Genomic DNA, 15,727 nt, shown 5'->3' on the forward strand with positions numbered 1-15,727 from the left:
GCTCCCAGTTCCAGCTACCTGTTAATGCACATCCTGGGAGGTATCAGCTCAAGCACTTAGTTGTTGCCACCCACTTGGGAAATCTAGATCAACTAGAGCACAGCTCAGCTCTGGCTACTACAGGTACCTGAAGAGTGAAAGAGCACACAGGAGGCTGAGTCTGGGAGGGGTCCAGGCCTTGGGGTTGGCGGTGGTTTGCAGTTCCCTACATGTGGTGGCTTTGGGGGGTGCCTCGGCCAGGCCGGATCCAAGGCTGGGGACTCAGGCCAAAACCACTCCCGAAAGGCAGTGACTGAGTCCTTGGTTTTGGGCGGGTAGTGCACCAAATGGTGCCAGGCTCTGCCGGCAGGCCACCCAGCGGCGAGCTCTGGGGTTTTTAGGATATGAAATTGCTGATTAGGGACACCCATGAATAAGGCCAGTTTTAGTGTAGTAAGAGATGAATTCTGGGCGATTCCCAGTAACAGGGTCATGAAACTTTCAGGCAAGTGTGGGGACTGAGACCTGATGGTTTGAAGGGAGTGTCCATAAGATCTATTTGGGCCAGACAGATTCACTAGCTAAATTAGGAATCCTTACATGGGCTGTTAGCATAGAGCATCACTGACTGCCACACACCAGTCCACACCAAAGCTATGGATGGGGGCCCGTCTGGCAGGGCTAGGTACCAATACTTGATTGGGTGGTAGAGTGGTGGATTGGTCACATTTGGCAGGGGCAAGACACTAACCAGCACGCAAGAAAACTTGGTCCGGGGGTAAACTCTATGGAGGAAGTGTGGATCCAACCGTGTGGAAATAAAAGTCCCCCTGGTTAGCTCGCAAGCTGGGGTGGCAATGGGCTAAGCTAGGAGTGAACATGACACCTGTCATCACTTACAGGCGAAGGAATCGATGGCAGTCTGGACAGGTCAAGACAGCACCACCCGAATGTGCATCCTAAAACAGGATGTGGGGTGGGCTGGGCTGCAACTGGAAGGGGGCAGACCGGGCAGGGCTAAGCAAAACTTAACTCACAAAACACAAATCAGGATGGAGCACATGTCATTCCAACCTAGGCTTTTACCCCAACTGGTCTTCATGAGGCAGGGATACTACAGCACAGCATCAAGGGCAAAGGCTAAGACAGGTGAAGGGCTAAGCCAACTGGGTCAGAGCACCCACTGACATGCGTGCAATCGAGGGTTGGGAACAGACTCTGTTGGGGAGCTGTGAGAGTATACCCTTGCTGGGTTGGGTTTCCCACGGGAAGGTGTGGGGGCTGGAGTGGGGGCTGCATTCTGGTCTGGATATGGCTGCAATCTCCCTAGGCACAAATGTGGACTGGGGCTGGGCACACCAAGCTTGGCTAGACGCCAGCACCATCTGGCGCTCTGGGGAACCTGGGTAGATGCAGGACGGACCAGGCTGGGTCTCTGCCACTACTGAGCCATAGGTGAACAGCGTCTGGGTATGGACAAACCTTGGCTAGGGTGAAACAGCTAACACCAAGAACTGGAATGGATGGAAGGTCAGCAATAAGAGCTGGCCCAGGGAACCACCAGTACGCGCAAAACCTGGCATACGGAGAGGTTCTGAAGGAGCAGCTTGGGAAACTACTCTGTCAGAAAACAGCCCCTACAGGTGAGCGCAAGAACCACGATACGGAGCAACCCAGACCAGGCGAGAGAAAGATACCTACCATCATACATATGGCATAGGTGGCAGGCAGACCAGGCTGAACCCATTCACATCACCCACTGGTGAATCCAAGCACCAGAACAGAGTGTGGGTCAGGCCAGTTTCGGTCACAACACATACCAGTACATATTAAGGAATGCCAAGGTGAGGTGAGCCGTACCAGATATGGTTGCAGCACCCACATAGCACATGTGAGAACCAAGGGGGAGGAGGTAAAGCCAGCAGGGGAATGTGGGCTCCCCTGCTGGACAACCACTCCCATTGGAGAACATGAGTTGGGATGGGGGAAGGGCTATAACACCTGTGGGCCTCATGTAAGCTAGATAAGGGAAGGGCTACGGTGGGCTGACTGTTCTGACTGGTTCAAGCAAAAATTAGAGTGGGTGAGGGTTGGTTGGGCTTAGCTGCAGCATCAGCTGACAGAGGCTGGCACTGGGGGCTAATTCTGTTAAGTCAAATCCCAGACCCACCTGGAGAGTGCATAATCTAGAAGTTGGAGAGGCCTAGTAGGGAGATAGTGGACACCTCCCTCATGGGTAACCACTCCCATTGGAGAGCACGAAAAACAGGACAGGGGCAGCCATGGCTAAACAGAAAGGCACCTGCCAGTATGTGTGTGGGCTGGATAGTAGGTTGGTTGGGTTGAACTAGGCTTCAATACCCACTGACAAGTATGAGAGCTAAATGGGATGTGGGACAGCCTGAACAAGTCTGTGGTACATACTGGCATGCATGGGAACCAGGGTTGGGGCAGGCCTCGTGGAGGTTATGGGGAGTCGCTAGGCTGCAGCTCCCACTGGTCTGCATGAGGACCAAGTATGAAGGGGGTAGGATTGAGCTGGACTACAACACCCACTGGTTCTAGTGGAAGACAGGGCTGGAAACAGAATTGACCTAGCTATTGCAACGGCCAGCATGTGCATAAGCTCATTGGCGCAAAGGACTGTGCCAGACCCTGTACTGGCAAACTTATGCAAGAATCAGGTTTGGGATCATCTCAGATGACGTTTCTTTGGAGATCGCTTCATCTGAACTGCTGGACTCAGAACCCCAACCATGAAGAGACTATGTCAGCCAGGACTCTGAATAGGTTTCATTGTGACTGGAACAGCGAGATTGGCAGCAATCCAAACCTGCTGAACTATCAAAACCACTTGAGGAGGACCCTCGGAGCGTGCCTCACACTGGGGACCAGGGATGGGTGGGAGGCTGTGTGGGGCTTTTCCCTTTGTTTCTCCTCTGACCCCAGATACAGGGGAAAAAATTATAATATATATATATATATTTACCATGAAAAAAAAGAGCACATAGGATCTCTGTCCCTCTATCTTTCAAATAAATAGATTAACTAAAGTTTATGACTGTTTATGATGGGACATGAGTATACTGAAGTTCATTAAATCACTCTTTACATATATATACTTAAAATTATCTTAAAAGAGCCTAAAAGGAAAGAATAATTCAATATTTTCACTTTTTCCCCTAAGAACATATTTCTCTAATTTTTCTTTCCCTAAGTATGTTTTATTTGCCTTGCTAAATGTAAGCTATTAGAAGTTAGAAAAGTTTAGTACTACACGAAGCAAGAATAAGAAATTATAGGGGCCTGGTATGGTAACCTAGTGGCTAAAATCCTTTCCTTGCATGCACCGGGATCCCATATGGGCACCAGTTCCTGTCCCAGCTGATCCACTTCACTTCCAGCTCCCTGCTTATAGCCTGGAAAAACAGTAGAGGATGACCCAAAACCTTAAGACCCTATACCCACATGGGAGATCTGGAAGAAGTTCCTGGATCCCAGCTTCAGATTGGCGCAACTCCAACCATTGCAGCCACTTAGGGAGTGAACCAGCAGATGGAAGATCTTTCTCTCTGCCACTTCTTCTCTCTGTAAATCTGACTTTCAAATAAAAATAAATAATTTTTTTAAAAAAATTACAGCTCCATCAAATTGCCAGCTCCATTATTTAGTAAATTAAGCTTCTACCTGCAGTGCTGGCATCCCATAAGGGCCCTGGCTCCAGTACCAGCTGCACCACTTCCCATCCAGCTCCCTGCTAATGTGCCTGGGAAAGCAGTAAAAGACAGCCCACATTTGAGTCCCTGCACCCATGTGGGAGACTAGAAGAAGCTTCAGGGTCCTGGCTTTGGCCAGACTCCAGCCATTGCCATAGCAGTCATTTGCAGAGTGAACCAGTACACTGAAGTTCCCTCTCTGTCTTCCTTCTTTCTGTAACTCAGCCTTTCAAGTAAAAATAAATAAAATCTTTAAAAAGAGAGAGAATATAAACTGAACTTAATTACAGAAAATAACCTGGTCATATAAGCAATGTGAATGTTATTTCCTAATTGCTGTTTTTAACCACGATACAAAAAATTACTCTCCAGATGATTATACAGATACACACTGAGATATACACTCACCACTTTCCATCTCTCTTTGACTAAGATTCCAACACTGAGGATATCTGGCTGTTCTCCTCCCCCACTCATTGCAATACACTGATGTGGCAGAACAGCTACACAGGCATCCAGCTCCCAAAGGTGGCTTCCATTTAACCTAAAACAAAAGAAACAGCAGCACATTAGGGCTACTAATTAACACAAATAACATTCCAGCACCAGGAACCTTGCTGTTGCTATATATTATATTAGGCCACTTTGTTGGAAAGGGAAAAAAACTTTTTTAAAATTCAGTACCCTAACCAGTTTAATACACATTTTTAAAAGATATATCTCTCCATTACAAATGAGTAGTGGAACAGCTAAATAATATAGTCATTGTCTCAGCATGGATACTATTTAGAGTAACAGATTGCTGGACTACATAGTGTCAATGGCACTCAACACAGACAAATCAATATTGTTAATATAACACAGTACTAAAGAACGATATGTTACTTAAATTACTATAGGTTAGAGTTTAACTGTTGTAAGTTAGAGTTTATCACCAGCAGAGTTAATAGTATTTTAATGTTAGAAAATGCACTTAAAGGGCTCGGCACGGTGGCGCAGTGGTTAAGGTCCTCGCCTTGCACGCCCGGGATCCCATATGGGCGCCAGTTCTATCCTGGCAGCCCCGCTTCCCTTCCAGCTCCCTGCCTGTGGCCTGGGAAAGCAGTTGAGGATGGCCCAAAGCTTTGGGACCCTGCACCCACATGGGAGACCAGGAAGAGGCTCCTGGCTTCGGATCAGCATAGCATCGGCCGTTGGAAGGAAGACCTTCCTCTCTGTCTCTCCTCTCTGTATATCCGCCTTTCCAATAAAAATAAAAAAAATAAATCTTTAAAAAAAAAAAGAAAATGCACTTAAAAACATAGACAATAAAGAAAAAAGAAAGCATAGGTAGTAATAGGCGTTTTATGTAGAGCTAAGATGCAGCGTTGGTTGGATGTCTGTATTCTAATCAATAGTACCTGGATTCGAGTCCTAGCTTCCTATTAATGCCTGACCTAGGAGGAAGCAAGTGATAGTTTAAACAGCTGGGTGGCACCTGTATGGGAGACCAATCTCAAGTGGATCGTTCCAACTTCAGTGTGGCCTATCCTCAGCCTTCGCATGATTCGGGGTTGTGAACTAGAGGACAGGAAATCTCTTACTCTCTCCTTCTCTGCGCTCTCTCCCAAGTAAATTCAACAAATACTAAAATTTTAAAATGTATACAAAATTGACATGAATATAGAAAAAGACTGTTGATCAAATCCCATAAAACATGCAACAAAGAGGATATTAATAAAATAAACAGCATAATTTTTTAAAAAGGAAGTATAAAAATATAACCTGAAAGAGATAAAAACTGTAACCTGGTCCAGAAATGAAAGATATATTGACACAGAATGATTTTCAGGATACACCATTCAGTGAAAAGTGAGATATTGTAATACCTTTATAACATGCTACATTTTGCATAAAAAGGAAAACAACTGTTGAGTATCTTTAGCCATTAACTTTACTTTTAATAAAAGGAAGGAAAAAAAGGAAAAGTAAGTAAAAAAGTGATTTAAAAGTTATTCCATATCACAAGTGTTGGTTAACTTTTTTCTAAAGGGTCAGAAAGTAAATATCTTACATTTTGCAGACCATATATTTCTGTAACTCTCTGGGGAATGAGCCAGTGGATGAAAGATCTCTCTAATCTCTCTCTTTTGCTCATTTCTTTCTCTCTCTCCCTTCTCCCCTCCTTTTCTCTCTCTCTCTTCTTGTCTCTGCCTTTTCAAAAAAAGCCACCAGAAATACCACAGGATCCAGCAATCCCATCACTAGGAAATGGAATCAGTATAAATGCAAGCAGTATAAAGAGACACCTGCATTACTAATACCTAAGATATAAAATCAACCTAGATACTCATCAACAGATGAATGAAGAAAAGGTAGTATATACAGAACATAATGGAATACTATCTGGACATTCAAAAGGACAAAATTTATAGTAACGTTGATCCACTAGATAATATGATGTGAGTAAAATAAACCAAAAGAAGGAAGACAAATTATTTTACTTGTATGTGAAATCTGAAAAAAGCTGAGCTCATATAAATAAAAGAACAGAAGCACCAGTATTGTGGCACAGTGGCTAAAACCACCGAACGCAATGCTACCAACCCATATAGGCACCAATTCAAACATAGGCTGCCTCGCTTTCCATCCAGTTCCCAGCTTATGGCCTGAAAAGAGCAGTAGAGAATGGCTCCAGTGCTTGACCTCCTGACATCTATGTAGGAATTTGGGATGAAGTTCCTGGCTCCTGGCTTTAGCTTGGCCCAGTCCTAGCTGTTTTGTGCATCTAGGGAGTCAACCAGCAGAAGGAAAAATGCTCACACACACACACTCTCTCTCTCTCTCTCTTTCATTCATCTCTCCTAACCTCTCTGCAACTCTTGCAAATAAACAAATAAATCAAAGAAAAAGAAATAAATACAAGAGTGGTTATTACAGGCTGGGGAGGATAGGTGAAACAGGGAAAATGGAGCCAGTGCTATGGTTCAACAGGTTAATCTTCATCTTAAAGCGCCAGCATACCATATGGGTGTCATTCATGTCCCAGCTGTTCCACTTCCCATCCAGCTCCCTGACTATGGCCTGGAAAAGCAGTAGAGAATGGCCCAAAGCCTTAGGACCCTGTACATCCTGGCTTCTGGATTCAGATCAGCTCATCTCTGTTTGATACAGCCATTTGGGGAATGAGCCAGTAGATAGAAAATTGCTGCTTACTCTCTATAAATCAGTCTAATAAAAATAAATAAAATGATTTTTTTAAAAAATGAAGAAACTCAAAGCCAGATATGAAGAATAAGTTCTAGTATTCTATTATACAGAAGGTTGATTATATCCAATATTACATCATACAATTGCAAACAGCAAAAAAAAATTTAATGTTCTTAACACAAGGTGATGACAAATGTCTGGTATGAAAGACAACCTAAATATTCTATGATTTGATGCCCAGGGCAACGGCTCAGTGTGGCTAAATCCTTGTCCTGCACGTGCCAGGATCCCATGTGGGTGCTGGTTTATGTCCTAACTGCTCTTGTTCCCATTCAGCTTCCTGCTTGTGGCCTGGGAAAGCAGTCAAGGATGGCCCAAAGCCTTGGGACCCTGCACTGTGTGGGAGACTCAGAGGAAACTCCTGGCTCCTAGCTTCAGATCGGCTCAGCTCTGGGTACTGCGGCATTTGAGGAGTGAACCATTGGACAAAGATCTTTCTCTATGTATCTCCTTCTCTATGTAAATCTGCATTTCCAAGAAAAACAAGTCTTTAAAAAAATATATGATACATGGCACCCCATAAATATGTACAATTACCTGTCAAAAATGTCTTAAATAAAATAGAATCTTTGAAACCGAAAACTAGAAAAAAGGATAAATTGGGGTAAGTGCTGTGACATAGTGGTTAAAGTTATGGCCTGTGGTGTCCCCCATATGGGTGCCAATTTAATGTCTTGGCAGCTCCATTTATCCCTTTTTCTAGTACCAGGCCAGGACACACCACCCCAGCAGTCAGGTGGAAGAGGGGGCGCAGGACTTCATGTTCCCCAGGAAAAGGGTCTGAGGAAATACTGGAGTTGGGGGCAGCTGAGGTCATATTTGATAAGGGAGGAATGGCTTCAGGGGTCTTCCACAAGCCAGGCCACTTTATTCACAGGTAGGCGAGGAAGCTGAGATGGAGTGGTTTAGGGAGGGGAGGTCAGGGGAGCAAGTCTGGGTAGGCCAAGACACATACCCACATGGAAGACCTGGGCTGGGTTTAAGAGCATCACCTGCTGCCTACTGGGGCAAGCAAAAGTTGAGGCAGAGAGGTATGCCTAGCTTGACTAGGCCACAGTACCTGCCTGTGAGTATCACAGTAGGGAGTAGACCAGGTCAGACTAAGTCACAGCACCTACCAGAACGCAAGAGAACCAGATAAAGGTTCTATATGGGTCACCTTTGTGGGACTGCACACCTGTCAATTTACACTATGGTTGGGAGTGGTAACAGCTGAAACAGGCTGGAACATGGAACTCACCTGATACTCATGGAAACTGGGGTTGGCAGGGTACCAGGCTGAGCCAGGCAGGTTTCAGGCACAAGAAAAGGCCAGGAATGTGGACAAATCATGCCAAGCAAGGCTAGGCACCCAGTGGCCCATGTGAAAACGGGCTGGAAGCGGGCCTGCTGAGGGAACTTGAACAACTCCCATGTTAAGCTGCACCTCCCACTGCGGAGCACAAGAGCCAGAGCTAGGTGCAGGGCCAGGCTGCAGAACTCCTCTCTACTTGTGTGGGCTGAATCTAGGGGCAGGCTAGGCTGGGCTAGGCCACAGCATCCAGTGGCATATAAGAGAGAGTCCAGACAAGGTGTGGACTGTGCCTGGCTGGCTAGACTACAACACCTGCCAGCAAGAGCTGAGACTGCAGGTGGGCCATGCCAGGCTGGGTTGAAGCACCTGCCAGCATGTGTAAGATCCATGGCTTAGAACAAACCTGATATTGGAACTCTGGGGATTTCCCTGTTAGGCTACAGTTCCTACTGATTAGGGTAAGAGCTAGGGCTAGGGGTATACTAGGCTGAACTGGTGCTAGACCAGGCCAGGCAATGCTGCAGCACTCATCAGCATGTGTGTGTGCTAGGTTTGGGGACAGGCCAAACTGGTTTAGGCTTCAGCACTTGCTGGTGCTCACAAGAACCAGAATGGGTGCCATGTCTGGACATGGAACAGGCTGGTCTAGGCTGTAATGCTCACCAGCAAGAGCCAGAACGAGTGTAAGCTAGTCAGGCGAGGCCACAGTACCCACTGGAGAGTACCAGAAGTGGGGGCTGTTATGTTAGACTGGGCTCCAGTGCCCACTGGCACACATAAGATCTGGAGCTAGGAATGGAGCCTGGTAGGGGAAACTAGGGGAATTTCCCTACTAGGCTACAACTCCCTCTAGTGGGCATGAAGCCAGGGCTGGGGGAAGGCCAAACCAGCACCCATTGCCATACATATGCACTCTGTCTGGAGGTGGGCCAGGCTATGCCAGTCCTGACATGAATGAGAACCAGGCATGAGCAAGAACCATGACTGGGCACAGCCCAGGGCAGGCTGGATAACACCTGCCACTTTGCATGGGGGCTAGAGGGTAAGCCAGGCTGGGCTAGGTTGCTGCACCCACCAGTGAGAGCTGGTACTGGGGGCAGGCCAGACTAAGCCAGGCTGCAGTACCTGCTGGTGAATGCCAAGACTGGAGGCAGGGCATCTCAGATGTCTCAGCAGGGCTGCAGCACCCACTGGCATGCTCAAGATCCAGGGCTGGGAGCAAGCCTGTTAGGGGAACTTTGGTGACTCCTTTACTGGGCCACTGCTTCCAATGGTGAGCAGAACTAGGATTGTGGGTTGACCTATCTGGGGGCAGTACCCCCTAGCAAGAGCAAGATCCAGGGCTGTGAACAGGCCTGATAAGGGAACTGTAGGCAATCCCCTTCTGGGCTGCAGCTCCTGCTGGTGAGCATAAGAACTAGGGCTGGGGACGGACCAGGCTGGTCAAGGTAGCAGTATCCATCTATGTATGTGTGGGTGAGCCTGGGGGTGGGGTGGACAGAGCTAAACCTCAGCATCCTTGGGTGTGCACTACAATTAGAAGGAATACAAGAAAGATCAGGCTATGCAGTAGCATAGGCCGGCACATTTAAAAATCAGGGCTAAGGCCTGCCTACTGGTGTATGTGTGAAGATCAGGCCTGTGGGCAGCCTTGGCTGGGCTGGGCTAAAGCTGCAGCACCTATCAGTTGGTGTGAGAAATGGGCCTGGAGGGTGGAACTGACGAGGTAGTTGCATCCACCAGTATGTGCACTGGCTGGTGCAGATAAAGCACCAAACTTGATCCTGCACTGGTTGACACACACAAAAGTCAAGTCTGAGGGGACACCCCAGCCGAGGTTTGCTGAGGTACCTCCCCAACTAGATGGCTGGACTCAAATCCTGGCCCAGGAAAAATCACAATATATATATGGTTCCAAACTTGGGGAGCATGTATCAGGACTGGACCTCCTCAGCTGCTGATGCCTACACAGTGGACAGCATGTCCATACGCACACAAGAGACAGCAGCAAGTGTCTGGGTCTGAGGAATCATTAAGATAGACTTGGTCAGCCAGCAGACCTTGGAAAGATTTCTCAACCCTGGTGCAATGAAGTTGATGATGTCTCAGAACTATCAAAACCACTGAAGTAACACCCACAGAACATTCTTCCCCACACTGGAGTCTCCCATCACTATCCTTCAACCCCTGGTGTTGATGACGTCTGACACCAAAGCAGACACCTTCCCATTTCCCCTGCAGACACAGGAGCAAAAAAAAAATGAAACATTTGCCTCCCCTATCTTTCTCCTGTCTTGATCCTTCCCACCTTCAGAGATCCACATTGGCATGCAGCCCTCTCAAATATGTAAACAATATTTAACAACAACAAAAACTGCAAAAGCATCCCCAGCCTAGATTCTGTGGACTATTTGTTCTAAAACTTACATGATGAATAAAAAAACCCAAAATACTTTTGAAATACGAAAAATGTCAAGAATTACATTAAGTTATTTTGAGACTTATTATACACATAGCAATCAAAACAGTGAGTTATCAGGAAAGGGACATAGAGATATCGGAATTAAAAATCCTGAAGTATCACTTCTCGGTCTTTTGGCTAAGATCAAGTGTAAAAATCCTGAAGTAGAGCCACACAAATATGGCCAACTAATTTGAAGCTCTTTTCTCACGTAAATGTAATTCAGATATCACAAGATTCACCATTCTATTTTTTTAAACGCATGTTCTGGATTTTTTTTATATTTATTTCTGTCAGAAAGTCAGATTTACAGAGAGGAGGAGAGACAGAGACAAAGATCTTCTGTATGCTGGTTCAATCTCCAAGTGGCAACAACGGCTGGAGTTGAGCCAGTCTGAAGCCAGGAGCCAAGCGCTTCCCCTGTGTTTCCCACACAAGCTCAGGGTCCCAAGCCCCTGGGCCACCCTCTACTACTTTTCCAGGACACAGGCAGGGAGCTAGATATGATGTGGATCAGCCGGGACATGAACCAGTGCCCATATGGGACCCCAACATGTGCAAAGCGAGGGTTTAGCCACTAAGTCATCACACCTGGCCCCAAGATTCAGCATTTTGAATCAGTGTTTTGTAGCAGATTCATAAGACTAACTGTCAACCACAATCTAATTTCAGAATATTACTAACCCTCATCTGTTCTCTGTCACTACAGTTATGGCTTTTTCTGAATTTCATATGAACGAAATAATACGCAACTTTTTTAAGACAGGCTAGTGATCTCAAATGTCATATACTTTCTTGAAATCAGTTTATCTTTTTTTAAAGATTTATTTATTTCTTTATTGAAAAGGCAGGTTTATAGAGAGAAGGAGAGACAGAGTGAAAGCTCTTTCATCTGCTGGTTTACTCCCCAAGTGGCTGCAACAGCCAGAGCTGAGCCAATCTGAAGCCAGGAGCCAAGAGCTTTCCTCCAAGTCTCCCACACGGGAACAAGGTCCCAAGGCTTTCCCAGGCCACAAGCAAGGAGCTAGATAGGAAGCAGGGCCTCTGGGATTAGAACTGGCACCAATATGGGATCCCAGTGCATGCAAGGTGAGGAAGACTTTAGCTGCTAGGCTACCACACCAGGCCCGAGGGAACATATTCTACCAAAAAGAAAGGAACTGAGTAAAGTAAAACTTAAAGAGTGTACTTCATTCCCTTCTCCCCCATGCACTCCTAGGGAAAACTAGAGAACAGTCAGTCAACAAATGAGGCTATAAAGAGGAATACTGTCAGAACACACACACACACACACACTTACCAAAAAATCCCACAGCTTCACTTTTAAAAACAGATAACCACAGATTAACAAACAAAACTTAAAAAAAAAAAATCTGCAAAACTATGAGGAAACAGTCTAAGTAAAACTTCAGGGCTGGCAATATGGCCTAGTAGGTTAAGCCTCTGCTTGCAGTGCTGGCATCCCATATGGGCTCCAGGTTTGGATCTCAGCTGCTCCACTTCTGATACTATGACCTAATAAAAGGAAAATGTGTTTTTAAGAAAAAATTTTTTTAAAAAGAAAAAATCCTTAAGGGCTGGCAGGTGACACAGCAGTTAAGTTGTGGCTAATTGTGTCTGTATCCCAAATCGGTGACTACTCTACTTCTGATTCTAATCTACTCCACCTTCTGCTGAAGCACTCCTCGGGTTGCAGCAGGTGATGGCGCATGAACTTGGGTTTCTACCACCCATATTGAAGACCGAAAAGGAGTTCCTGGCTTCCAGCTTGGCCTAGCTCAGGCATTAGGGTTTTTGGGGAGAAAATGTACAAATGGAAGATTCATTCTTTCTTTATCTCCCTTTCTTTCCCCCACTTCTTGCTCTGCCTTTCAGATAAAATGTATTTTTTATATTAATTAAAGAACTTCAGCTTTCTCCTTCTAGCTTGAAACTTACACTATCTGTGGGACCACTCGCAGGATAGGTGAGTCAGATGGCTGCATTCTCCAATTGGCCAAAGTCAACAGCATCGTCTCAAAGAACTTCTGACTGGAAAGAATCAAGGGTGTAAAGTATTTGTCATAAAATCACGAATGGTGAAAAGTTAAAAAAAAAAAAACAACCTTAAAAAAAAACCCTCTCACTGATATCCTAAGATGGATACTGAATCCATAAGAACAATATGACATGTTTTGCATTCTTACTGTTATCTTTTTCTAATAGTATTTCTACTTTATTTGAAAGGCAGTAACAACAGACACATCTTCCACTTGCTGATTCACTCCTCAAGTGTCTTCAATAGCCAAGTCAGGTCAAGTCAAAGCAAGGAGCCCAGAACTTCATCAGGGATCTCCCATATGGACAGCAGGGGTTCAAGTAACTGAGCCATTGCTTGCTGCCTCCCAGGATGTGCATATGCAGAAAGCTGGGACAGATATAGAGCAGTCAGGATTTGAAACAATATGGGACACATACATCCCAAGTGATATCTTAAGCAGTACATCAAATGCCCACCTTTTTGTCAACTGAGAAAGTAGAGATAAAGACATAAAAAAGACGACCAAGTCAAAGGAGTAGTCATGAAGACTCAACTTCAGAATAAAAGATCAGATAAAGGACACAGAATAGCCTCCCAAATAACCTCCCCCCAGAAAAGAACCTCAAGAAATTTTTTCAACTTGAAACACCCAAGTTTCCTAATTCAGCAATCAGGTATCCAGCATAAGAGATTTATGCCGAGATCCATTAGAAGAATTTCAGAATTTCAAGAAAAAACTTCTACAAACTTCCAAAAAGAAAGAAAAAAAAAATCATTTCACATAAAGAATCAGAATGATCACAAGCAACTCAACAGCAAGGCTTGGTGTCAGAAAACAAAAAAGCTACACCTTCAAACATTCTAAGGGAAAAACCATTTCGAATCTAGAATTCTACACTCGCCAAACTCTCAGTCAAGTGTGAAGAAAGAATACAGATATTTCCAGATATCTATGGTTTAAATATCTTTATTTTCCATACTGAGAATGTGTTCCATCCAGAGATATAAATAAGAAATAAAATTACACAAACCCCATGCAGTAAAGAGTACATCAGGAGAGTTAAAAAAAAAAAACAAACAAATCCAAATGCAATTGCAAAGGGAAAGCTAAGGGGGACAGCTGTATATACAAAGGGGGCAGCTGTATATACAACAGTCCAGCTGAACAGCACTGTACACTAGAAGTCACAAACCTCCAGAGAGGGTTTCTTAAACATAATGTCACTGGTTAAACACCCTCATGAACATGAATGCACTGAGTAGAGATTTATGTAACCAACGGAAAGTCTGGAAATAAATTAGTGATCAGGAAGCTAACCTGACTATCACTAACTCCAGGAACATAAAAATTAGCAAGGGAAAGACAGATACTCCCATTACATATCACTGCATAGATGTTAAAAGCATTTTCATAGAGTCATAATAACTCAAAACTGAATACTGGCCTAATCAAATTAAGATATAACATTACTAGGGATGGGCACTTAGCTAGCAATGAAGACAATCATGTTCCCAATCAGAGCCCTGGGATTAATACCTGGCTCTTACTCCAAACTCCAGCTTCCTGCCACTGGTAGAACTAGTAGCAAAGGAATCAATTAACTGGGTTGCCAAAACCCACATAATATACCTAGATTGAGTTTCTGGCTCCTGGTTACAGGCACTTGGGGAGTGAAACAGCAGACAGAAGATTCTCATTCTGTCTTTCTCTCTGCCTTTCCAGCAGATGAAAATAAATATGAAACATATAACACAGATTTTTTAAAGTTTTTCTTCATGTCTTAAAAATATTACATACAGAAAGCACTGGGGCTGGCCCTTGCAACCAATCTCAACAGTACCCCAACTCCAGTTATCTCCAGGCAGTTTCCCTCCTCTCCACCCTGCTGTCACCTCACTCCCTGGACGGCCACATCCTTGCGCTCAGCAGGCTCAGCGAGCTCCATCTGCATAGCGTCCTCTCCATGGTTTTTGCTTTGTTTTGCTTTGATTGGTTTTTTGGTTTATTTTATTTTTATTTCTAATATTGTTTACATGTCCCCTCCATGTGGACCAAGCCTCAGCTAAAGCTTCCAGAGCCCCAGAATCCCCTACTCCACCACGAGACACAAGGATTAGGAAGCATTTGAGGCTGAGTACTGACTTGACCCCCTTCTAGGTACTAAGCATACTCTTTGTGGGATACTGCATCACAACTGACCTCAAGTGGCCATCAAAGAGACTCCTTAGAATCTTCTAATGGGCTGGTCTTCCTTGTCAGACTCAACCACAGGCACACTCTAAGTGACCTTCTCCTGGAAAATAAGTTCAGGCAGCACGTATCCTATTGTTATCTACTGCCTTGACAGGCTTGAGACACCTGAAGGCTTCACATTGGTCTTTCAGCAGGTTTGGCAATAATTACTTAGATATAACATCAAAATAAACATGCAAAATTAAAAGCAAACAGGATTTCACCAAATTTAAAACTTTGTAAATCAAGGGTCACTATCCATATAATAGAGGCCTCAGGCCAGCATGATGGCTCAGCTGACTAATCCACAGCCTGCAAGTGCCAGCATCCAAAATGGGCACCGGTTTGTGTCCCAGCTGCTCTAATTCCCATCCAGCTGCCAGCTTATAGCCTGGGAGAGCATTGGAGGATGGCCCTAATCCTTGGGACCTGCACAGAAGTAGGAAATCAGGAAAAAGCTCCTGACCAGCAAATGAAAGTCCTGTCTTTCCTTCTCTCTGTAAATCTGCCTGTCCAATAAAAGAAAATAAATCTTCTTTTTAAAAAAGTGTAAATAGTAGAAGTTAGGGCTGGCACCATCATAGAGTAGGTAGGCTAAGCCTTAGCCTGTAGTGCCAGAAACCCATATGGCTACTGGTTTGAGTCCCAGATGATCCACTTCTGATCCAGCTCCCTGTTTATGGCCTGGGAAAGCAACACAGGATGGCTTAAGTTTGTGCCCCTACTCTGGCAGCTTTTTGGGGAGTGAACCAGTGGATGAAAGATGCTCTTGTCT

At 45.0% G+C, this 15,727-nt stretch overlaps 1 protein-coding gene across 1 annotated transcript in view; it reads right to left on the reverse strand.

Annotated features, from left to right (window-relative positions):
- TTBK2 (tau tubulin kinase 2) overlaps positions 1–15,727 on the reverse strand; it is a 140,562-nt gene that overhangs the window by 106,546 nt on the left and 18,289 nt on the right. Inside the window, exon 2 of the mRNA XM_040968369.1 lies at positions 4,104–4,239. Within this exon, the coding sequence (XP_040824303.1) occupies positions 4,104–4,172 (69 nt within the window). The 5' untranslated portion in view covers positions 4,173–4,239. The remainder of the gene's footprint in view (positions 1–4,103; positions 4,240–15,727) is intronic.

This window comes from Ochotona curzoniae, unplaced genomic scaffold (genome assembly GCF_017591425.1).
Source record: "Ochotona curzoniae isolate NIBS_2020 unplaced genomic scaffold, NIBS_Ocur_1.0 scaffold_4701, whole genome shotgun sequence".
In the NCBI taxonomy this organism is placed as follows: Eukaryota; Metazoa; Chordata; class Mammalia; order Lagomorpha; family Ochotonidae; genus Ochotona; species Ochotona curzoniae.